Source organism: Panthera uncia, chromosome F1 (genome assembly GCF_023721935.1).
Source record: "Panthera uncia isolate 11264 chromosome F1, Puncia_PCG_1.0, whole genome shotgun sequence".
In the NCBI taxonomy this organism is placed as follows: Eukaryota; Metazoa; Chordata; class Mammalia; order Carnivora; family Felidae; genus Panthera; species Panthera uncia.
In genome coordinates this window covers 62,982,246-63,005,490 of record NC_064813.1, presented here as the reverse complement: position 1 = coordinate 63,005,490, position 23,245 = coordinate 62,982,246, and the positions used below count along the sequence as shown (strand labels likewise).

The 23,245-nt window shown below is 47.4% G+C and overlaps 1 protein-coding gene across 5 annotated transcripts in view; it reads right to left on the bottom strand.

Moving 5' to 3' along the window:
- DCAF8 (DDB1 and CUL4 associated factor 8) overlaps positions 1-17,981 on the bottom strand; it is a 40,838-nt gene extending 22,857 nt beyond the window's left edge. Inside the window, exons 1-6 of one of the 5 annotated variants that reach the window (XM_049634697.1) lie at positions 17,669-17,981; positions 16,723-16,795; positions 11,771-11,874; positions 4,359-4,433; positions 1,091-1,764; positions 15-155 (exon numbers count right to left, since the gene is read on the bottom strand). In XM_049634697.1, coding sequence (XP_049490654.1) covers positions 15-155; positions 1,091-1,764; positions 4,359-4,407 — 864 coding nt within the window. In that variant the 5' untranslated portion in view covers positions 4,408-4,433; positions 11,771-11,874; positions 16,723-16,795; positions 17,669-17,981. The other 4 variants (XM_049634693.1, XM_049634695.1, XM_049634696.1 and 1 more) reach the window with 4 other exon arrangements.
- Between the last annotated feature and the right edge of the window lie 5,264 nt (positions 17,982-23,245).

The following is a 23,245-nucleotide window of genomic DNA, read 5'->3' as shown; positions in this document are numbered from 1 at the left end:
GAGAGCTTACTTACCTTGTGGGACGCTCCCTTGTGCTGGGCCACACGCTTCGTGTTCTTGCAACACTGTGTGGCAGACAGCTCTGCTACCCGCACCTGCCCGTCACGGGCACACATGGCCAGGGTGGAGTCACCGCTGTTGGGAAGGAACTTGGCCTGGAAAGTTAACGACAAAAAGGGATACACAAAAGAAATTGAGGAGGTGAATCTGAGAGGGAAAAACGGGATAACGGCCCCACCCCATCCCTTCTGTTGGGCAACGGTTGGAAACTTGGCTCTCCTAGCCTTATACCCTTGGCTCAAATCCAGTTTCTTCCAAGAGTTAAAGAAGAGGGAGGAAAACCTTCTGATAGAAGACGGCATTGCAGGTGACTCTGGAAGGCTGAACTGGCACAGGCTTAGTGCTCAGGTGAACTAGGGCTACGCCTACGAGGGGGAGAACCGTAAGGAAAAGAGGAGGAAAGTCTATCTTGGTTCAGGAAGCAAAGGGAAACTTGTTACGAAGGCAACCGGCGCCTTCTCTCCGCAGAAGAGCTCCCACCCAGGAATCAATGCTAGTTCCAGTATGATGGAGGGGCTGATGAGTAAACGAGAAGGACAATACTAACAGATATTCATCAAACGTTTATTAAGTACAAGACAGGATTCTAGACTGCTCAGCTTCCGTATTAATCCTCACGATCCTGTTACTAGCTCCACGTTACAGATACACAAACTGAAGCCGGAGATGACAGAATTTGCCCAAGATCACAAAGCTAGCGAGGGGGCAGGGCCAGGATGGGAAGCCCGTCTGGCTCAAGAGCCTCTGCTCTTAGATGGATGCCTTCTATCAGGGCCCCCCGAGTTCCTTCCTGATGACTTCCAAGCACCCGACCTATAACGAGGCTTCCGACCGCCACCAGGCTTGGGAAGAATGAAAGGCAGTCATGGCTCTTTCAGCGTATTTAACTCCTCTAAGTTATCAAGGGAGCCACGACAGGACTGAGCCCCGAGGCCAGCCCAGACTCACTGTCTGCTCCCGCTCCAAGCACCTCAGGCTTGTCTAACTCCTGCCTGACTTTCCCAGTGGCCGTCCTGCTCCCTTGCCTCACCTGGAACACATTGCTTTTGTGGCCGCTCTCAAAGTCCAGCACCGGCTGCCGCCGCACCCAGTCCCAAACCACCACTTTCAGGTCATCGCTGCCACTGGCCAGCCAGGTGCCGCGCTGGTTAAAGTGCAGGGTGTTGACACAACCAGTATGGCCCTCGAGCCCATGCTGCAGGCGGAAACGCTGCACAAAGACTCTTGCTCCGCAAGCCTCATAGACAAAGCGGGCGCTAGAACCCAGCTCCCGCTCCCGAAGGGCAGGAAGGGCTTGCCACCGAGGTCGAGGCAGGGCGGATGTCTCCGAAGACACCCAGTCCTCCAGGGCCCGCTCATCATCTGATGAGTCCTGGTCACGGTTGGCCCGCTTCCGCTGGACACGGCGCCGAGGGTGCGCTTCCTCCTCCTCCTCCTCTTCTTCCTCTTCTTCCTCTGAGCGGTCGTGGACTTGGTTTTCGTCGTTGATGGAGTAATGGCCAGTGTCTTCCATGCTGTCAGAGTCCTTGTCTTCACCTGAGCTCTCCGTATCTGTACCCCGGCTTCCTGTGCTGGCACGGTTGGGGCCACCATCATCCCCAGTCAAGCTCAAGCTCAGGTCTGAGGCTTCCACTTCAATGCCTGAGGATGTCTCCCTCCCCTCCTCAGCGCCAGACATCTCCTCTGGACTGCTAGACAGGCTTCCTGCATGGTAGTGAGGAATGGGCGGGCGAGGGGGAAGACAAGGAAACGGGAGAGTGATCAGAAGGATGCTCCCTCCTCGGTCCAAGAAATCATCACGCCCCAAGATCCAGAAACCAACTCTGGTCAACGTGCTTTTGTTCAAGTGCTTACCATAAAGACTACCTTCTGAGGGGGGGAGTCTCGTACAGGACAAGAAACTGGAAAGATTAAGATCAAAGCCACACGCAAACAAAGGTGCTTCAACCCAAGTGAAGAACCACAGGGCAGCCCAAGAGTCTGATAACAACCCGCCCCCCCCCCCCCCCCCCCCCCCCCCGCAAAGCACCGCCAGGTTGAGTCCAAGTACATCCGATACAACTACCTTAAGCTCTGTTCTGCTGGCCACACGTCTATTAAGCACAGCAAACAATTAAGTCAAATAGGAAAAAAAAAAAAAAAAAAGAACAGCCATTCCCAGCAACAGCTGGCACCTCCATCTTCTTAGAGGAAAGCAGAAAATAACAGATTAAAACCATTCTGACAGTGGGTGTAGACAAGAACGATTTCCTACTTCAAGGAAGTACCACCACCTCCCACCTCCTAAATCCCAGTTTCTTCCCTTGAGGTCTTAAAGTCCACTAAGAATCCAGAAGGAGGTAGAAGGGACATGCGGTAACCGTGGTCCTGGGTTCCTGGTTCGCTGTTTGCTAATAAATGTGTTCTAACAACTTCCATTGACTTAATAACGTTAGCACTACATCTAGTTATTGGAACTGTACCCTGAGGTAGAGTTTTACCAGGAAGCACACGCACAACTGATGACAAGCAACGCTACCAGAGGGCGCCGGGAAGGGAAGTTCAGCATGTTTTTCGGTCTGCCATGTTGGTGGCCATAAAAGAACTGGGCCACTTGGAGCAATCTAGCCCCCGACAACGAGACACTGCATCCTCCCAACCACAGCCAGATCTTATTGCAGCGGGCACTCTGGCAACGTGCCAGAGCCAATACGGCCACAACTTCCACACTAAAGCCGAGGTGTGAAGAAAGGAAGGAGGGAATGAGGATTCTGAACACTGTTCACGGCCTCCTTTCCTGATGATGCCAAATTTTACCTCACCAGAAGTGAAGGCCGCTAGGAAAAGCAGACCGGCGATGGGCGACTCTGGTACGAGCTATCCGACCCCACAATGACGTTTAAAGGGTTCAAAGCAGTGCCTGACTGCTTAGTCGCCTGGAGCAGAGCGGCAATTTCTAAAAATCTTGGCGGCAACGGAACCCCTTCGCGACGAACTCTGAGGCAAAACCCAACACAGAAAACAGATGAACAATACAAGCACTTTGGTTCAAGCAGTGACAGAAGGCTGGGAGACACACAAACAGCTCTTTTCAAAAAAGCACCCCAACTAAGATCCCAGCATGAAAACAACTGGTGCAGGAACTGGAAGAAAAAGGGGAAAAGTGCAGCAATTTTCTCCTAGGAACTACATTTGCTGAGACTGCTGTGGATGCTGAGAAAGATTAGTAGTTGTGGTTTCTGACACACAATTGGCTTTGAAACCGGGAGTGGTGAGAAAGGACGAAATACCACACTTTCGCTTGTATGCAGAAGGAAGATGTAAACACCGAAAATCCTAGCATTTACTGTTAAAATTATGATTAACCGATCAAGATGACCTGGGGGCTCTACCAGATTAATTTAAGGGCCGGAGCAAATCGCGAGCCCAGCAAGATGACCCTCACAGTCGATGACCAAGATCTAGCCCAGAGGCTGGCAAATTTTTTCTACAAAGGGCCCTGTCGCAAGTACGCGATGCCACCGTTACGGCACAAAAGGACCCGTAAGCACCATGTGAATGATTGGGACGTGACCGTGTTCCAACACACTTCACAAAAACAGTGGCAGGCTGGATCTGGTCTGCTGGCCATAGCCCGCTAATCCCCGATCTGGCTAACAGCCAAATTCCAAACCACTCTAGAACCCTGAACTTTTCAATTAAGCCCAGCAAAAAATCTGAACCACTGTCTTTTACAGAAAGAAGATGAATGAACAGCAATGATAAGAAGGGAACAAAGGAGCAATACACAGCATTTTTTAAAAATCTCACTTTTCCTTACTCCGCTTCACTGTTTCACCAATCACATCAACTAGAATTTAGCCTGTAGTCCTGGCCCGCAAGGTGTTGAGGAACGCTAGACTCTTGTGCTGCCCAATTCTATGCATTTGAAGGACATTTCTCAGTTAAGAAGCTGGCTCAGGGTTCAAGCACTGATTGAATAACCCATGTCAAAATCCCGACATTCTACCTTCAAACCTGCCCTCGACCCAGTGATTTCACACTTGCCGAGACCCTACAAAGCAAGCAAGCAAGCCCTGACTCCAGTCGGTTCAGGCTGTAACTCCGTCCGTCGTCCACTAGCTCTATCGAACTATAAGCCACCACAGAAAGAGACCTCTCATCACAACCGGGGAAACGCACCTTCCCACAACTCCTTGTTTCCTACACACAAAACAGCGCAGGAAAGGTCCACTCTTAGGAAAGATGTCCTTCCCTCCACTAAACTCCAGGCCTCCACTTTCCCTGGGGGAGGAGGAGACCCTCAGGTGGCCCCTTACCATTGGCTAAGTCTGTTTTGCCATCCGCGCCGTTCCCTTTGCTGGACATCTTGAACGATGTTTACCGTAGCCAGCCTGCATTTAGGAGAGGAAGAAAAAGAAACAATTAGGAAATAATCTGGGAGAGAAGAGAAAAGGGACAGGAGATTTAACAACGCACGGCCTTTATCGTTTTCATAAAAATGACTTTTTGAGGGGTGCCTGGCTGGCTCAGTCACTGGAGCATGTGACTCTCACTTGATATAGGGGTTGTGAAGTTCAAACCCCATGTTGGGGGTTTAAAGTAGAGATTACTTTAAAAAACTATTCTGGGGGGCACCTGGGTGGCTCAGTCGGTTAAGCATCCGGCTCTTTGATTTCAGCTCAGATCACGATCTCCTGTTTTGTGAGATTGAGTCCCGCACTGGGCTCTGTGCTGGCAGCACGGAGCCTGCTTGGGATTCTCTCTCTACTTCTCTCTCTCTGCCCCTCCCCCACTCCTGCTTTCTCTCTCAAAATAAGTGAACTTTTTTTTTAAAGCTTTAAAAAAAAAACAACTTTTTGAGTCTGTGCTCAACAGGGCTTCTCAGCTGCTGAAAATCGTATCAGGCCCCCCTCCCCCATGTCTAAATTCCATAAAGAGACAATATCTTTGGGAGGTCAACTGCTATCTCTTTACCTGAGTAACTGGCAATGATTTTTCAGATGGAAAGGAAGGAACTGAAATAAAACCTGAACCAGCAGGCATATATCCAGTGACAGGTACTACAAGCAGAGAGCCTTAACACAAAAAGCTAGCTTCAGCATTGCCCTCTAGGCAGGAATCTTCTGCTGTAAATTCAGTCAGATGTGTCCATAATTTTATGAAACACTGTCTTCATAACATGAAGCAGAGGGCCAGACTCTGAACATCATCTTACACACAAGTCAACAGAGACAGAAGAGACCAAGCTCTTGGGGTGAGAGCTTGGGCTTTGTTTACTCAGATGCCTAGCTTCAAACTTACAGGCACAGACATTAACTAAGGACGACGAGAAGCAAAGCCGAATTAGAATTCAGGAGCAAGGAGCACCTTGCCCCCAAGAAAGAACCTAAGGTTTCTTTCTTCCTCTTACAAGTAAGTCACCGAGTACAAAGCTGGGGAAGAAGAGGGTGACATTTCCATCTCAGTCCGTTTCATAAAACAGCAAACATTATTGCACCTACTCCACCAACTTTCACCAGATTTATCTTTTCGGCAAAGCCCTGTCTGGGAACCGGGGTACCTAGATTTTTTTCCTTTTATGCCACCATAACACATTCATTATTTTTACAGAGCCTCACTCCCACCTCGAGCAAATTCCAAAGAGCGAAGAATAATATTATTCAGACTAGAATTTTGTGAAGCCCTTTCAGTGCCTGGACAAAAGGCACTGGTAAAAGACAAAGTATGATTATGACTCCGGTCCTCGTACCCAGGCACACTGGCTTCTAATCTTTCAACAGCCCTTTCATTCCCATAACAATTATCCCAGAAGCAGCCCCGCCCGCATCCTTACCCCCTACTCTCCTCTACAGAAATCCAAGTTGCTTCAGCAAGTGTCCCCTGCCAAGAGACAGCTGCCCAAGGCTCGCTCGGCAGCCCAGGGCAGGGGGTGGAAATAATGCACAGGCAGGACCAAGGCCGAGTCTGGGGAAGGACCTGGAAGGGTGCTGGGAGACAATGCCAACAAAGCACAGATTTGTGAAGCCGCGCGGAAAACGACGGGCGAAGAGCGGCCCGCGGGGCCGGCTGGTTTCCTCCCGCTGCTGCTCGGAGGCGGCGTGTTGTGAGCGGTCTGCACACAGCACCGGCCTCTCCTGGCGGCGGTCCCTGTTTCTACTCTTTAGCATCTCGCAGCATCTTCTTCCCCACCCAGGGCTGAAATTCATTCCATTTAAACTGCAAAAGTCCCGCAGGGTAAGGAAAACAAGCTGTGCTACTCTAAGATTAAAAACCTCAGGTCATAAGCACACGTGATGATGGTCAACTGAGGAGAGACCTGAGGTTTCTGACCTCCGGGAGCAAACCTCTCAACCGGCCCCTACTTTCCACCTCACCATCATCCACCTCCAAAGAAGAAAGTGGCTCCGGAGACCCTTCTCGAGCCGAACTGCACCAACTCCTCCAGAGGCCCAGATGGCCTGAGCTGCAGACTCAGGTCGGTGCCTGAAAACACAGCCACGCGCCCGGCCTCCGGGGCCAGGAGAAGCCAGAGCTCCTAGCTTGGCGAGGGGGAGAACAGGGCCTCACGGTTCAACCCCAGGCTGCAGAGCTGGTCTTTCGGGGAAAATGGCTTACGGTTCTTGCAAAATGAGATCTTCTTCGTGAGGAAGAAAGCTGACGGAACGTATTGCTAAATTCAGAAACAGGGACAACCCCGTGAATGCTTATGCCAACTCTGTTTAATCACGGAGTTGGAAGGCAGATAGCTTCTGAAGGTCACATTTTAGGGGCCATGGAGTTTAGCAAAATTAGTTGTAGACTGAAAATTAGTCCAGGGTTGCAGCATGAGTAAGCCATTAGCATCCTTTCTGACTTTGGATGAGCTACTTAGCCTTCCTGAGGCTTCATTTTTCTCTTTTTGTAAAACAGTAGTGGTTAATTCCAGAGACGGTCGAGATAGGCAGAATTCTACGTTAAACGTTCTGCAGAAGGACGCTCTGGAGCAGGGGTCTCAAAACGGATTATAAACCCCTATCGGTGAAAATTTTTACCATGAATCCTGAATATGTGTGCGTGCATGTACATACACGTTATCTAACCGATTCACATTAAATATTACATTTAATGTTTGTAGGGAAAAAAAAAATTCCAACATTCTTTCTCTATACACCACCGGACCACATTCCATACCCCTCTGGGTGCACACCCAGGAGGACCACTCAGGAGGACCACTTTTTTAAAAAGCCAAGAAATGATGACAATAAAATACAATCACTTTGGAAAGGAGTTGTTATTCTTATGATATAAATTTCTGTCGGAATGAAGAAGTTTAACGCCATCTCAACTCTGGGGCAGGAACTCAAGTGTCCAACTGAAAACAGGCTAAGATGCTAGGACAGGGCCCTAGGTCTCAAGTATAAGAACCACTCTAGAGTCTCTGCCGCCATCAAAGATGATGGTTATTTTATAATCAGAGGTTAGGGACCCTACTTGACCCAAACATAAATTGCTTTCTTCATTTTTTACTGCACTACATTCCCGGCAAATCCACTGCTTTTACCTTGATCGATTTCCATGTAAAATTCAGTCCAGAGCAAACGAATCTGAGCTTGGAGGAGCCGATTGATGAGCTCACTGTCCCAGGTAGCTGGGGGAGTTTAATTAGATTAGCCCTACTGCCTACACTCTAAAAATAACCATAACCCCTGCCAAACAGAAGGTTAAAGAGTAAACTACTGGGGGATGGGGGAAAAAGATCCAGGTGTCATTTTAATTTCTACCCAAGAAAGGCCAGTGACCTAGATCTCTCCTGTCTTAAGGAAAAGGCCTTAAAGTTTTAACCCAATATATGACAAAATACTAACCAAAAACCAAGCAAAGAGGCAGTTAATACAGTGTACGAGAGTACTTTGTGGGGGCGCCTGGGTGGCTCAGCCGATTAAGCGTCCCACTTCAGCTCAGGCCATGATCTCGCAGTTTGTGAACTGGAGCCCTGTGTTGGGCTGACGGTGCAGAGCCTGCTTGGGATTCTCTCTCTGCTCCTCCTCCACTCACGCTTTCTCTCTCTCTCTCTCTCTCTCTCTCTCTCTCTCTCTCTCTCTCTCAAAATAAACTACTACAGAGCAATAAAAAGGAGTGGATTACTGACACACACAGCAACGAGGACGGGTCGCAAATACGTCATGCTAAGTCAAAAAAGCAAGACTCGAGCAGCTACGTAACAGGATTCCTCTCATGGGACATTCTAGAAAAGATAAACTACGGGGACAGACAGCAGATCAGTGGTTGCTGGATGGGGGTGGAGAATGGACAACGACCAGGCACAAGAAGACTTCTAGAAACGACGGAGTTGTTGCCCGCCTCGACCGTGGGTGGTGGTGTTATGGGAGTATGCGTTTGTCAGAGTCCACAGAACAGGTCACTGAAAAAAGGCATAGATTTTACTGTATGTGAATGATCCCTCAATAAATTTGGCCAAACAAAAGAGAATGAGAGAAAGGAGGCAGGGGGAAGAAGCTGGGCAAAATGTAAAGGACAAAGCCCGATCATTAAAAATTAAAAATACTAAATTCTCATGGGGCGCCTGGGTGGCTCAGTCGGTCAAGCATCCGACTTCAGCTCAGGTCATGATCTCACAGCTTGAGTTCGAGCCCCGTGTCGAGCTCTGTGCTGACAGCTTGGAGCCTGGAGCCTGCTTCGGATTCTGTGTCTCCCTTTCTCTAACTCTCCCCCGTTCATGCTCTGTCTCTCGCTGTCTCAAAAGTAAATAAACACTAAAAAAACAATTTTTTTTTAAATACTAAATTCTCAAGCCTGTGACAGTAACAAGTCAGCTAAAGTGGTCAACACACCACAGTAAATGAAGGCAAAACATCAGGTCTTCTTGTTTGAAAAAGAAAGTGTGGGAGGAATTTTACTGTGACCAAAGCTGCCTGTGACTTACCAGCAGCACCATTAAAGGCAAGCGAGGGGTGCCCGGGTGGCTCAGTCAGGTAAGCGTCCGACCCCGGTCATGATCTCACAGTTTGTGAGTTTGAGCCCCACGTCCCCTGCTTGGAATGCTCTCCCCCCCACCCCCCTACCCCTGCCTCTCTCTCAAAACAAAAAAAAAAAACACTTAAAAAAAAAAAAAAAAAAAAAACAAGATAGGCAAGATGAAGCCTAAACTTCTAAAAGACCCCAACACCTAGTTGGTGACAGCTAAACGTATCAAGAACCGAAAGCAGTTCAAAATAGTTCCAGTGGTTGTACTGTTATTTTGCATACTTACTGCTTTTATTTTTCAAATTTCTCTTAAATTAAATTTCATTTTAACTCCTTTGCTAGGAAACTAGGTCTGACAGTTCTACCTCACCTCAGGCCCAACGGGCACATCTACTCCTCCGAACGGTACCGCCACTGCTCCCTTTACTGAGACCCGAGCTCACCGACACACGAGCCCGGAGCGCTCCGGGCGGCCCGGTGCCTGGCGTGGTGCGCCTCCCTCTGCGAGTCAAGGGCCCCGCTCTCCTACACCGACACCCGTAGTTGGAGCAAAGTTTTAGAATTTCCTCTGAAACTGAGAAACAGTGGTAGGAAATACTTCAATTATTGGTAAAACACCTACCAGAGAGCCACACGGTCTCGGGTTGCTCTTGGGAGGACAGACGTCCCGACACCCCCACCACGGGACAGCTGTTCAGGGCCAATCTCCATCCACGGGCCTAATTTACCTCTTTGCCCTGGGCTCTGCGGTCCATCTGGAATCGACCAGTCCTACTTTCCCCATCCCCAATTGTGGAGTTCAAGCTGAAATGGCTCATTTTAAATCCTTTCTCCTCACCTTACTATTTCTTTACTTCACAATAAACACTTCTGGCCAACCTTCCGGCCACCAGCCACACTCCATTGGTATGCAGTTTATTCATCAGACAACCTCACGCACTGAAATTCAAAGGATAACCCCAAGGAAACTGAAACTCATACTATAAACCACGTTTCCAGGGGGGTAGGTTCTGGGCCGCTCTCTATTAAGTGCCTGGAGGGGCTGACCACACTGCCCGGTCTCCCCTGGTAAGCTGGACGGAGGAGCAGAAAGAGACCATACATGCTTCCGGATCGGGGAAGTTAATGTCCATCAGTGTTGTGCAGACTTCACAGCACAAGGCAACCTAACTGCACGGCGCTCGAGCTGCCCCTGCTTATCCCAATTATAGGGCTCTGGCACCACCCAGTGGCCCATCTACACACAGACAAGCTACTAACACAACAACGTACAAGGCAATACAGGAGCTACAAATACAGACAAGGCAGTCATGATCCCCTCTGCAGCCAATCATCGATTAGGAAAAATGAGTACACAACTACGATACAAGTGACCCAAGCACCAATCACGGTTACAAAAAAGATAAACTGGGCTTTAAAGGAAGGACAGGATTTCAGTGCGTAAAGGTGAGAAAGACCAGGACAAGGATGAGAAAATAAATACATGGAGGATGAAAAACATGTTCAAGTCTGGTTTGGCTGGCTGGTGGGGTACAGCTGATTAGTTAAGGAGTGCAGTAGGGTGTGTGTGTGTGTGTGTGTGTGTGTGTGTGTGGCCTCAGGAAGATTATTTTGTCAAGGATAATAAGATCGACAGAAACGGACAAAAAAGGAAGGACAAACCAGTTTAAAGGCTGCCATGGTTGTTGAGGTAAAAAGCAATGAGCACCTGTCTTAGGCTGATAGCAGAAGACATTACAAGATGAGAACTGATGTGAGAACCCTGTAGAGGTAAAATTGATGGCCCAATGGTAGTTATGAAGCTCACAAAATCAAAAAGACAAGTTTGAGTCTGGGTGCCCAAGGGAAGTCAACCCCATAAATGAGAGGCTGGCATGTGGGAGAAGAGATGAATTTGATTTTATGTTTAAAATCCAAGTTGACATGTCAGGAAGGTAGTAGAAAACAAGTGTAGGTCTGAAATTTGAGAAATCAGGGTCAGAGATACAGACGTGGGAACGACTTACATGGAGAAGCTCCAAATCAACTACCTTATAAACTTTACCTCACTCAACAACAAAAACATATGTCCCCGAGAAAGGTGAGAGAGTCCGAGGAAACAATCCCGGGTTAACATCTACCCTTAGAGAAAGAAGTAAGAGGGAGGCAGGAAAATGCTCAGGAGAGCGGAAGGAATAAGGAGTGCTAGGTGTCTTGGAAGTCAAGAGATAAAAAGGTTTCAAGAAGGTGGGGACGGTCCATGTAGAGAGAGAGGGAGAAAGAGAGAATTCCCATTTCAAATGCTACAGAGAAGCCCAGAAAGACGCGTACTGAGAAAAGGCTCGAAGAGTCAGAGAAGCTTTCCATGGAATTACCCCAGATATAAAGGGAGAATGTCATTTCCTCCCTCTTCAAGGATCATAAAAGGACTCAGTTATCTCTTCAATTGAGTCCATTAAAGTTATTTCCTGAAAAAATTCATCAGTCTACCAATCAATCATCACCTGAAACCCATGTTTAAACAATTCAGTATTTTTTTTTTTAATTTTGTTAATGTTTACTTTTGAGAGAGAGAGAGAGAGCGTGAGCAGAGGAGGGGCAGAGAAAGAGGGAGACACAGGCTCGGAAGCGGGCTCCAGGCTCCGAGCTGTCGGCACAGAGCCCGACGCGGGGCTCGAACCCACAAACCGCGAGATCGTGACCTGAACCGAAGTCGGACGCTTAACCCATTGAACCACCCAGGCGCCCCAGAAATGTTTTTATTTGTGCAGTCATGTGGACAGACCTTTTATTCTTTAGATACACTCTTATAAGAAACACCGAATTCTTCCTTTGAGCTCATTTGCTTCATCACTCGGCACTGAAGAGCCCGGTTTTTAAAGACAGAACCTGGTAGAACAGAAGGGTTTCTGGTGTCAGTCGGACCTGGGTCTGACTCTGCCTCTCCCACTCACTTTTACGTTTGTTTCTCCTCCTATAAAATGGGATGATACCATTACCCTGCAGAAGCTGGTTTAGAGAATTAAAGACATTTTTGCAAAGAGCTTGTCTGTACCTGGGAGGTACGTGTATTTTCTTTCTGGCTTCTCATTTCTGGCTCCAGACCACATTTCCTAGAGAAGCCTGGGCGTCTTCACCACCCAGCAATGATCTTCCAAACACCGTACACAAATGAGGACACGGTTCTAAGTCTAGGAAATCTGTTGACCTGTTCTCGTTGACCTTTTAAAGACTCAGAGATCTGTCAATATCTCTCGAGCGCATCCATGCTCTACGAACTACAGGTAAAGCAATATACCCAGGTGCCTCTCTCCGAGTTCTTCTCCCTCTTGAAGGCTCACCGGATGGCCAAGATGAGGACCTCAAAGCAATCCTCACAGGTGACGAGAAAGAAAATAAAGAATTCCTGCATCAACTATACTACGAACAAGAAACTTCTTTCCTCCTTTGGATGCATGCCTCCTCTCCCTGGTGGTAATTCCAAATGTCCTGTGTTTACAGTTTATTGGCTTTAATTCTAGTAACAGTATTTCAGAGTATGTTAGGAATGCGCTCTAAACCTTAAGTGCTGTCTGCGGCAACAGACTTAAGGGACCTTTTATGACAACATTTAAGCCCATCTACCTCAGTTTAAATGATTCTAAGGAAAATTCATTTCCAAGGAAACTCCACTGTGTTTCCACGATGAAATGATTTACCTTTAGATGAGAATCCAGCCCCCATTACCAGTTTTTGCACTCACACTGCAAACTGTTCTTTAATCACTGGAAAGGAGATGGAAGTGTGATGCTCCAAAGATAGAACTTATAATAAAACAGTAAAACGGAAAGTCTAAAAACCTCAAGAAGTGCCCTCCTACCTGCACTAGGTGAGAGGGAAGAGTCTTAATGCTGGGTCCTAAAATAAGGTCAAAAACACGTCTGATAATGTGGCAGTGCTTAAACTACACCAGGGGAATACAGCCTCCTGGCTACCACTAGAGGTAAATCCTATGACAGGTTTCCAGATGGCTGAGAAAAACCAGAACAACAACAACAAAATGACAGGAGAGGCAAGCATGGATGCTCCACGTTAGAACTTGGACAGGCCTCCTTGCACAGGATCCGTATCGACGACAAGACCAAATATCTAACCTCTCACGCGCGATACCAAAAATGTCGCCAATAACCCAATCCATTACACAACCATTTCATTAAAAAGATGCCGTCTTTGTCATATTCGTCACTCCCCAGGCCCTATCTGCAAACTCAGGGCAGACTCAGTTCATTAATTTATCTTCAGCGTGCACACTCCAGAGGTGAAGGTAGCACTTGAGAAAGTGGGCTTCTGGCCCAGAAACCAGGTCCTACAGAGACACAGATAAAAGCCTGCTCTAAAGAAGTGTGACCGAGTCACAAAATTCATCACACACTAATTTTCAAAGAACTTTCAAGGACTTTCTTCTCCAAGAAAATAACTGAATCAGTAAACAAGAATTTCTGACCAATCCTAACCGTGGCACAGTTCCTCTACTATAGGCACAAAAACATTAAGATGAAGTTTTCATTATTACTGTGAAGCTAACCTAAAATCATTGGCAGGTAGCTTTGACATGAAGAGATACACGTGTCACTACCTCCGTGTCCACTGCTGGTTCAATTCTTCCAGTTAGTTGCCCGGGGTTCCAAATTGGTTGAGTGTAAGCCGATTATCTTGGCTTACCGATAATTTGTTTTTTTAAAAAAGAAAAAGCTAATTCAGTCTTAACGACTAACTTTAACGGCAATGTTATGCAAAAAAAAAACCTCTTAATTCTGTCTTTTATAATCTGGAAAATTCCTAGACATGTTTAGAATAACTTTTCTCCAGTAGAAACAATCCAGAAACAAATCTATCTCCTGAAAACAAAGGTTAATTAGTCACTGCAACTCACCTGATAGAACACAGGACCGAGAGCATGAAACTCGAAGGTCTCAGTCTCCCACAACAGGGCACACTTCTGCAGAATGTCTTCTAGAGTCCTTTTGCTTTTGAAATGTCAGCATTGTTTTAAACAGGCCACCAAAAGGCTGCTTTCTTTTACTCTCTCTGCAGACAAGCTTGTCTTAGGTTGATCCCAGTGAACGCTAAGGATCACAGCACTGGTGCTGGTTCCTATACATTCCACAGACTGCTGTATACAGTGCCCTGTCAGGCTGGTGGTGGGAACTGAGGTCACAGTCACAAGCATACCTACCCTCCCACTCAGCCATGCTAGGAAATACTTCCTACTAAGATGCGACAATTCTTATGCGACGCCCTGAAATATAAAATAACTTCAGAAAAGTAAGAATTTTATCGTTGTGGCCCACAAACTAAGAATACTGGTTCACTATATACACAGATGTCACCTGAAGCACAGAAGGTGAAACCCCTGGGGGAGGAGAGATTCTCACCCAGCACACAGAGTAATAAGGAACAAAGTTATACCTTTTTCAACATATCTCCTTTTCTCCTCCCACCCCACCCCTCTCCCAACAGAGATCTCCAGATCTCACAAAAACTTAAGTAATAAATCAGGGCGCCTGGGTGGCTCAGTCGGTCAAGCATCTGACTTCGGCTCAGATCATGATCTCAGGGCTCGTGAGTTCGAGCCCCGTGTCGGGCTCTGTGCTGACGGCTCAGAGCCTGGGGCCTGTTCTAGGTTCTGTATCTCTGTCTCTCTCTGCTCCTCCCCAACTCGTGCTCGCTCACTCTCTCTCGCTCTATCAATGAATAAAAACATTAAAAAATAATAATAATAATAAAAATGCAGTCTCAGTCCACCTCAACACCCTCTACCCAAGTCTACTTTTGGTGGTGGTGGTAACGAAAGCTGACCAAGTCTAATTTGGTCACTGGCCTGAATGAATACAGTTGATTTCATTGCGACGTTATCAACACTTTAATTTTCATGTGCCCTTACCTCCCCCAAAAACGTAGAAGAAAAGCCAACAAGAGAAGGTTAAAAACCTGCATCTATGCCATCATGCTGTTAAGACGGGCCAGCTGGGGAGATGAAATAAAACGCTCCACACTCCTAGCTCCCTAGCCCAGACTCACTTCCGAGAACAAGGAGACCTTTTCATGGTCTAGGCCTCTGATGATCTATTGATGGGGGTCACTGCAGAGCCCAAGAGCTTGAAAAAATGTATTCTCGTCAAGGCAAAAAAGGAAAAGGCATAAGGGGTAGCTGGAACAGAGGCAGTGAACGCTGAAGCAGCAAGGGAAGGAATTCCAATCCTCGTGTCAACGCTGACCAGGTGTGTATGAACAGAGACCAAGAGGAGGAGGCGATGAACTAAGGAGATACACTGATGTTTAGTCTAAGAACGCATTTATTTAGAGAGACACATACACACGGACGTCTAATTATTTCCGCTGTTCTTGGTCTTGAACCCCCACCACACTGACTCCAATCATGTTCAGAAGGTAACTGTAGATGGGTGCCTACAAAGCAGACATCTAAGCTGACCAGTTAAAAACGATTCACAAAAAATAAAAAAATAAAAAGGAAACTACGTTGGAAAGCAGAAGGCAAAGAAGTAGAAACTGGCGCATGCCTTATTCAAAGCCATAGCAACAATGTGTAAAGAAAACAGAAGACATTTTTTCAGTGTCTATCATGCGCTAGGCACAATATAAGAGCTTCACACAGGTTCCCTCCCACGAGACCAACAATGACTGTAGGAGGTAAGTGGCGTTATCCCACTTTCAGAGATGTGGCAATTAAGAGTCAGAGAAGTTTAAGTAGCTTGCCCAAGGTCACATGGCCAATAAATCTTAGTACAGTAGTTAAGTTCTGATCTGTCCAGCTCTAACGGCTGTACTTATCTGTCTCACTGACACACAGACATGCCCGGCTGATGTTCCAATCAGGACACCACACGGAACAAAACTCAGCAGTGTCCCACTCAACCTTTACCTACTACCTACCCTGAACGTATGAAGAATCAGCCAGGCCTCCCTCCCAGAGCCACTCAGCTCTTCTGTCACATCCCGTGGACTTCAACCACAGCACTATCCTCCGCTACCAGAAACCCAGGAGTCTTACAAAAACTACGTTTACGAGTATGTTCTGACTCCCTCTCTGACCCTGGCCTGTGCTGCTGAATGCACAAGATGATTCCTCGGCTGACCCCAAATTCTTCAGACCGGCTATTAAAGAGCAGCTGATTGGGTTTTTTTAACCCCAACTTGACTACGATGTCCTGCAAAACTGGAATTCTCAAGTGGACTGAACTCGGACGCCGACCTCCCCAGCACCACTTCCCAGCTTTCGGGGACAAGCAGCCGAAGATTCTCCTCCAAACACAAATAACAATGCAAAGCCCTGAGAAGGGAAGAGACTCGATTTGACAAAAGGCTGAAGAGAACTCAGGCAGACTAATTCCCAGCTTTTAACGACATAAGAAACACGATCCACAGAAAAGCAACACACAAGGCAAATGAATAAAGGAAGAGGGGGACACATTCCCTTCTAGGCTTAACGAGGTGGGGGGGGGCGGGGTGCGTTATTTGAAGATACACAGCAACAGTTTAGGACAGAAAGTCAAGACGCCCACAGCCCATAAAACTTGTCAAAGTAATTTAACCGGAGCTGGAACACAGCCAAGAACAACACCCCAACTCTTTGGGATACTGGGGTAGGAATTTTATGACTGTAGTGGTCAGCACTTGGGCATCAGGGTAGGGTCTGTCTTGGGCTCAGGAATTTAAATGCCTTCAACTCCTACTCACCTTTCCTTCTTTATCACTGAAGTTGGGCCAGGCTGAGCTCCTGAGAAAATAGGTCGGTTGATTCACTGAAGGGCTGAGAAAAGTTAAAGTTTAAATGGCAAAAGTATCTCTACTGACCATAACACAACATATCTGTGAATACATTTTAGTTCCTTTTCAGACCTCCTCGGCACTGTTTAAAACCAGAGTAAGCCCAACTACTGAATAAATAACCCAGGCAGTTACAGAAATACCACGAACCAGGCAAGTCATCTCCCAGCTCCGCTAAAACGTTAAAAGTCATTTAAAAGGAAAACCTGAATCTTGTCGCTGCTAACCCATAACCAAACCTCTCAACAAGAAGCCACAGGGCAGGGGGGAAATCCCGGAGAGAACGTGATAGCGTTAGTGCCGGTTTGTTTACAGAGACTCCAGCGACAATCATATGAGTCAGAAATTCAAGCCACCAGATGCTTTCCAACTAACAGGGAGCAAAGGGTACGGTTCTGCGGGGCCCTGGAAGATCTGGGGGTGAGGGGAAACAAGCTGCGAGAATTGTATTACAAAGGGAGCGAGACCAGACGGCGACAACTGACTTGGACCTCGGCCTTCCGTACAAGGTGCTGGGCCCGAGAACTCGGGATGGGGGAGGGGGGCACACTGCGCGGTGGCCCCGAGGTGACGGGGAGACGCAGGGCGACCGCTTCCCCCAGCCTAAGGGGGTAAACACGCGCACCCAAACGGGTCACCCGAGCAGCAAAGCCGTCCCTGTGGACCGTGGGGCAGGCTCTTGGGGGCAACCCCAGGGCTGACCTGAGGCAAGGGCAGCCAGTCCTCCCGGCGGAGACCCGGGTCGGGGCCAGGAAAAGACCTGAGTCCCGGGAGCTTGGGAAAGGAATCCAATCTATCCTGAAGGGGAGCGGGCCAGGGGCGAGGGGGTCAGGCCAAGCCGGAACGAGACACGGACCGGGTAGGTCAAGGGGGGGGTGTCCGGCTGGGGCAGTTACAAGCACGGGAGCCGGCGAGGCTCAGCAGCCCGCTTCCCGTCTTGGGTCATCCTTCTGCCAGCGGCTGCTCCGACTGTTCCAGGCCCAGCCGCCCCGTCCACTGCCGCCACCAACGCCGCCGCCATCTTACACTGGCCAGCGGCCGCCACCACCACCGCCTCCGCTCTCGGCGCTTGCGCCTGCGCCGCCACGCTTTCCGGCCCCGTTTGCGACGAGGTGCTGGAGAAGACTGAAGGAAGAGTGGTCGCGCGAGCTCTCGGCTCCCAGCCCTCCGCGGAGGACGCATAAGGGGCGGGGCTTAGGGCCAACGGCAAACAGAGCAAGGGGCGCGTGCGCGCTCCCGTGAGGCGAAGCTGTTTTCGCGGCGTGCTCGGAGGGGCTCGCGCCTCTCGCACGGCTGCGGGCAGACGCGGGGGTAGGGGGCCTCCCGGACTTGTGGCTGCGGTGGAACCGAATTTCCCTTCCAGCCGACTGGAGGGCAACCTCCTGGGCGGCCTCCATTTCCGCCCTGTTTTTGAATACTGGGAACAGGCAGTGCTTGCCAGGCTCCCTGTGGAAACCCCATTTCCTTTGAGGACCTTGTTTCCTTAAGTGGTTTCAATCCCTTTGAGACCCGCTTCCCCGCGAGAGCTTCCATTTACCCGTTTTTAAATTAAGGGATTCGGAAGCTTCAGATGCAGCTGAGCGATTCAAGAGGCTGTTTCTCCGAAGGGGAGGCGGGGGGGGGGGGGGGGGGGTGTCGCAGGTTCCGCAGAATGGGCTTGGTGGTGGACACCGCTTGGCTCTGACACTTGAAGGAAGCTTGCGGGAGATCCCTGGAAAGGTTGCTGCCAGGCGTAGGGCATTTTGACCCGGGCACGGTGCAAGAACCTGACCCCATTCACCTCTACCACTACCATCCTATTAGAATTCATTGTATGTTACTTATGAACATATGAACGCCTAGCTGGTTTGTCTACTTCCATGATTGACTTGCTAGTTGGAAGGCAGCCAGACTGGCGGCCTAAAATGTAAGTCAGGCCCTATTATTGCCCCCAAAGCTTCCCTATCTCTCTCTCTCTCTCTCTCTCTCTCTCTCTCACACACACACACACACACACACACACACACACACACACACACAATGGCTTCCAAAGAAGGCCTTACATGACCTGGCGCCTGTCTCTCCGATTTCCTCTCCCATACTGCCTACCTCTGCTCTAGCGTTGTTGGCCTTCTCCACTCTTAGCTGCAGCCAAAGCATGATCCATCCCTAAGGGCTTCTGCATTTGTTCCCTCTCGGGATTTTCCTCTAGCAGATCTTTACTAGACTTGCTCTCTCCACTCAGATCTGTACTGAAATCCTCCTCCTTCAGAGAGGCAGCTCTTGACTGTTCCAACTAGAATGATACCCCACACCACCATCCTCCTCTGCCTTCTCACTCCGCATTGTCTTTTCATGACGATTTTTACCTGTGACATTTAAGCTATAATTATGAATTTTTAACTGGAAAATACCATAGAATATAAGCTCTATGATGGCAGGAACTGTGTCTTTGTCACCTTTGTCACCCCAACATCTAGAAGAGGACCAGAGCACAAAGCAGCTGTCTGATGCCTCACCATTCCAACCGTTCTTTCATTCAGTCCGTCAACATATACCGAATTCCTATGGCGTCCGTAAGCGCCTGTTCTAGGTACTGCGGCTGAAGCAGTGAAGAAAACACACCGACGTTCCTGCATTCACAGAACTTATTTATCAGTGCAGAGGGTTGGGACTGTAAAGGGAGGGGAAGGTCAGAAAGATAATAATATTAAGAAGACTAGTGGAAAATAAAGCAGGGTAAAAGCGGGTTACCTGAGTAGGTGTGCTCTTTTACAGAGGCGGTTCAGGGGAAGGCCCTCTGCCGAGGTGACATTTGAATAAAGATTTGAAGTGAGAGAGTGAATCATATCCACTGGGGGAAGAACCTTCTAGGCAGAGGAAACAACAAGGTAAAAAGACCTGGAGCCTGAGTGGGCTTGGTGTGTTCAAAGAACAGCAGGGCAGCCAGTGTGGCGAAAGAGCAGATTAGACAAACGTGGTCAGAGATTACTCCCAGATTTATAGACCAAGAAGACGATTTAGGATTGTGTCTCCTACAGGTGCTAGGGAGCCATGGAGGGTTCTGAGTAAAAAGGTGACACGATCTGATTTATAAATGAAGAGATTTGGTCTGGTTGGCTCTTTGAACACTGTCTGCAGGGAGGCAAAATGGAAGCTGAAAGACCAGTTAGGAAGCTGTTGCAAAAGATCTGCAAGACTAGAGTTGCAGTGGAAGTGGCAGGAAGTGACCGGATTCGGGAAATAACGTGGAAGGTGGCAGAGGTGCCCTGCTAATAGAGTGAGTCTGGAGTGCGAGATAAAGAGGCGGGCTGTCTCGGGCTTTTGGACTGGAGCAACAGGATAAACAGTCGGGCCGTTTACTGAGATAGAACTCCAGGCAGGAGGGGGGAGCAGGAGGAGGGTTTTTGTTGGAGAAATGTCCAGTTCTATTTTAGACATGTTGAACTGGAGGTGCCTATTAGATTTCCAAGTGGAGTTTCTGAGTAAACAATTGAAATATGAATCTGAGGCTCGTAGGAGAAGACAATTGCTGGTATAAAGTGGGGAGCTATTAACGTATAAATGGCATCTATAACCATGCAGTGGTGAGTGCTCACTTAGTTAACACGCAAGAGAAGACAAGCAGAGTCTATATATAAGTTGAGCCCTCTAATCCCAAGGCACTCCAACTAGTAAAGGCCAGGGAGAAAAAATATCCAGCAAAATTTATTTAAAAGGAGCAACCAAGGGGGGTGTCTGGGTGGCTCAGTCGGTTGAGCGTCCGACTTCGGCTCAGGTCATGATCTCACAGCTCGGGAGTTCGAGCCCCGCGCTGGGCTCTGTGCTGACGGCGCGGAGCCTGGAGCCTGCTTCCGATTCTGTGTCTCCCTCTCTCTCTCTCTCTCTGCCCCTAACCCACTGGCATTCTGTCTCTGTCTCTCTCAAAAATAAATAAACATTAAAAAAAATTTTTTTAAAGGAGCAACCAAGAAAAAGAACTTAAAACCCAAAAGAGCAAGGAATCCTATAAAACAAATTTTATGAATGTTTCAAGAAGGGCACTATCAACTCTCATTCCTGTTTAAGAGTCTGAGGACTAAAAACTGACCACTGGATTTGGAAACATGGAGGTTAAGACCTCAACAAGAGTGACTTTAGTGGAGCTCTGGAGATGAAAACCTCCCACTCCGTGATCTGGTCTCTATGCTTACTGCTTTGGACACCATTGCTATTGCCACCAAATCTTATTTTGGGCTCTCCTGTTGCATTTGAGGTTGTGATGATCATCACCCCTTCTAAATATCCAATCTCACGGATTTCTGTGACACTATATGTCATAGTTCTATTTATATCACCTGACCATTTATTTCATGAGCTGTTCTCACTCTTCATTCTAAGTGTTCTTCCAAAGTGATCTTATCCATTCTGACAGTGTGAACCACCATCCATGTCCCAGTCTTTATTGCCAATCCAGGCTTCTTCAAGCTCTAGACTCACATACCTGATAGCCAGTGGCACTTAAAAAAAAAACAAAACAGCTGTATTGAAATGAAATTCACATACCATACAGTTCACCCATTTTAAGTGTGCAATTGAATGGTTTTTAGTACATTCACAGATATGTGCCGCCATCACCACAGATAGTTTTCAACCATTTTTGTCACCTTGAAAAGAAACCGGGTACCCTTTAGCTACCACCCTCTATCTTCCCATCCCACTGCAGCCTAAAAAACCATTAACTCCTTTGTCTCTATAGATTTCCCTATTCTGGACTTCCATATGAAAGGAATCATATAATACACTTTGTGTGTGTGATCGCTTTCTTTCACTTAGCATGTCTTCAAGGTTCATCCATGTTGTATCATGTGTCAGTACTCCATTCTTTTTTAGATCAAATACCGCTCCATTGTATGAATACATCACATCTTGTGTTTCCAATCATCTGCCGACAGTTTGGTTGTTTCTTTTGGCTCTTATGAATGATGCTACTATAAACATTCATGTACAAGTTTCTGTATGGGTTTATATTTTACTTCATTTCTCTTGGGTATGTACCTAGGAGTGGAGTTTCTGGGTCACATGGTTCACCATATGCTTAATCATTTGAGAAACTAACAGACTGTTTTTCAAAGCAGTGGTACCATTTCACATTCACACCAGCAGTGTATGAGGGTTCCAATTCCTCCTCATCCTGGCCAATATTTGTTATCTGACTTTTTAATTTTAGACAGCCTAGTGGATATGGAGTGGTATCTCAGTATGGTTTTGGTTTGCACTTCTCTGATGACTAACAATGTTAAGCATTTTTACACGTGTTTATTGGACATTTCTGTCTTCTTTGGAGAACTGCCTATTCAGATCCTTTTGCTCGTTTTTAAATTGTCTTCCTATTACTGAATTGTAAGAATATATATTCTAGATACAAGTCCCTTATCAGGTATATTACTTACAAATACTTTCTCCCATTCTGTGGATTGTCTTTTCATTTTTGATGGTCTCCTTTGATGCACAAAGCTTTCTAATTTTGGTGAATTTATCTTTTTTTGTTTTGCTGCTCATGCTTTTTGGTGGCATATCTAAGAAACCTTAGCTAAGTCCAAAGTTATGACAGTTTTACCCCTCTGTTTTTAGTTATTACTTTTAGGTCTTTGACCTGTTTTGAGTTAATTTTGCATATAATGTGAGGTAAGGATTGAGCTCATTCTTTTGCATGTGGCTGTCCAGTTGTTCCAGCACCCCTGTTGAAAAGACTGTTCTTTCCCTCTGGCTGGTTTTGGCACCCTTGTGAAAAATCAGTTGACCAAAGATGTAGTTTATTTCTGGACTCTTAATTCTATCCCATTGGTATCAATGTCTATTCTTGTGCCAATGCCAGACTGTTTTACCATTGCTTTATAGTGAGTTTTGAAATTGGGAAGAGTGAGTCCTCCTTCTTTATTCCTTTTTCAGGACTGTTTTCTTATTCTGAGTCCACGGCAATTCCATGTGAATTCTAGAATTAGCTAGTCAATTTCCACAAAGAAGTCAGCTGGGATTCTGATAGGGAGGGAAAGCACTGACTCTTGAGATCATTTGGGGAGTACTGCCCTCTTAATGATGTTGAGTGTCCTGCTCTATGGAAATGAGATGTTTTTCCATTTATTTAGATCTCCCTCTGTCAACGTTTTATAGTTTTCACAGTATAGTTTTACACTTCTGTTAAATTTACTCCTAAGTACTCTTTTTTTAAAAAAATTTTTTTAACATTTATTTATTTTTGAAACAGAGAGAGACAGAGCATGAACGGGGGAGGGGCAGAGAGAGAGAGGGAGACACAGAATTGGAAGCAGGCTCCAGGCTCTGAGCCATCAGCCCAGAGCCCGACGCAGGGCTCGAACTCACGGACCGCGAGATTGTGACCTGAGCCGAAGTTGGACGCTTAACCGACTGAGCCCCCCAGGCGCCCCTCTTTTTTCCCCAAATATATATATAT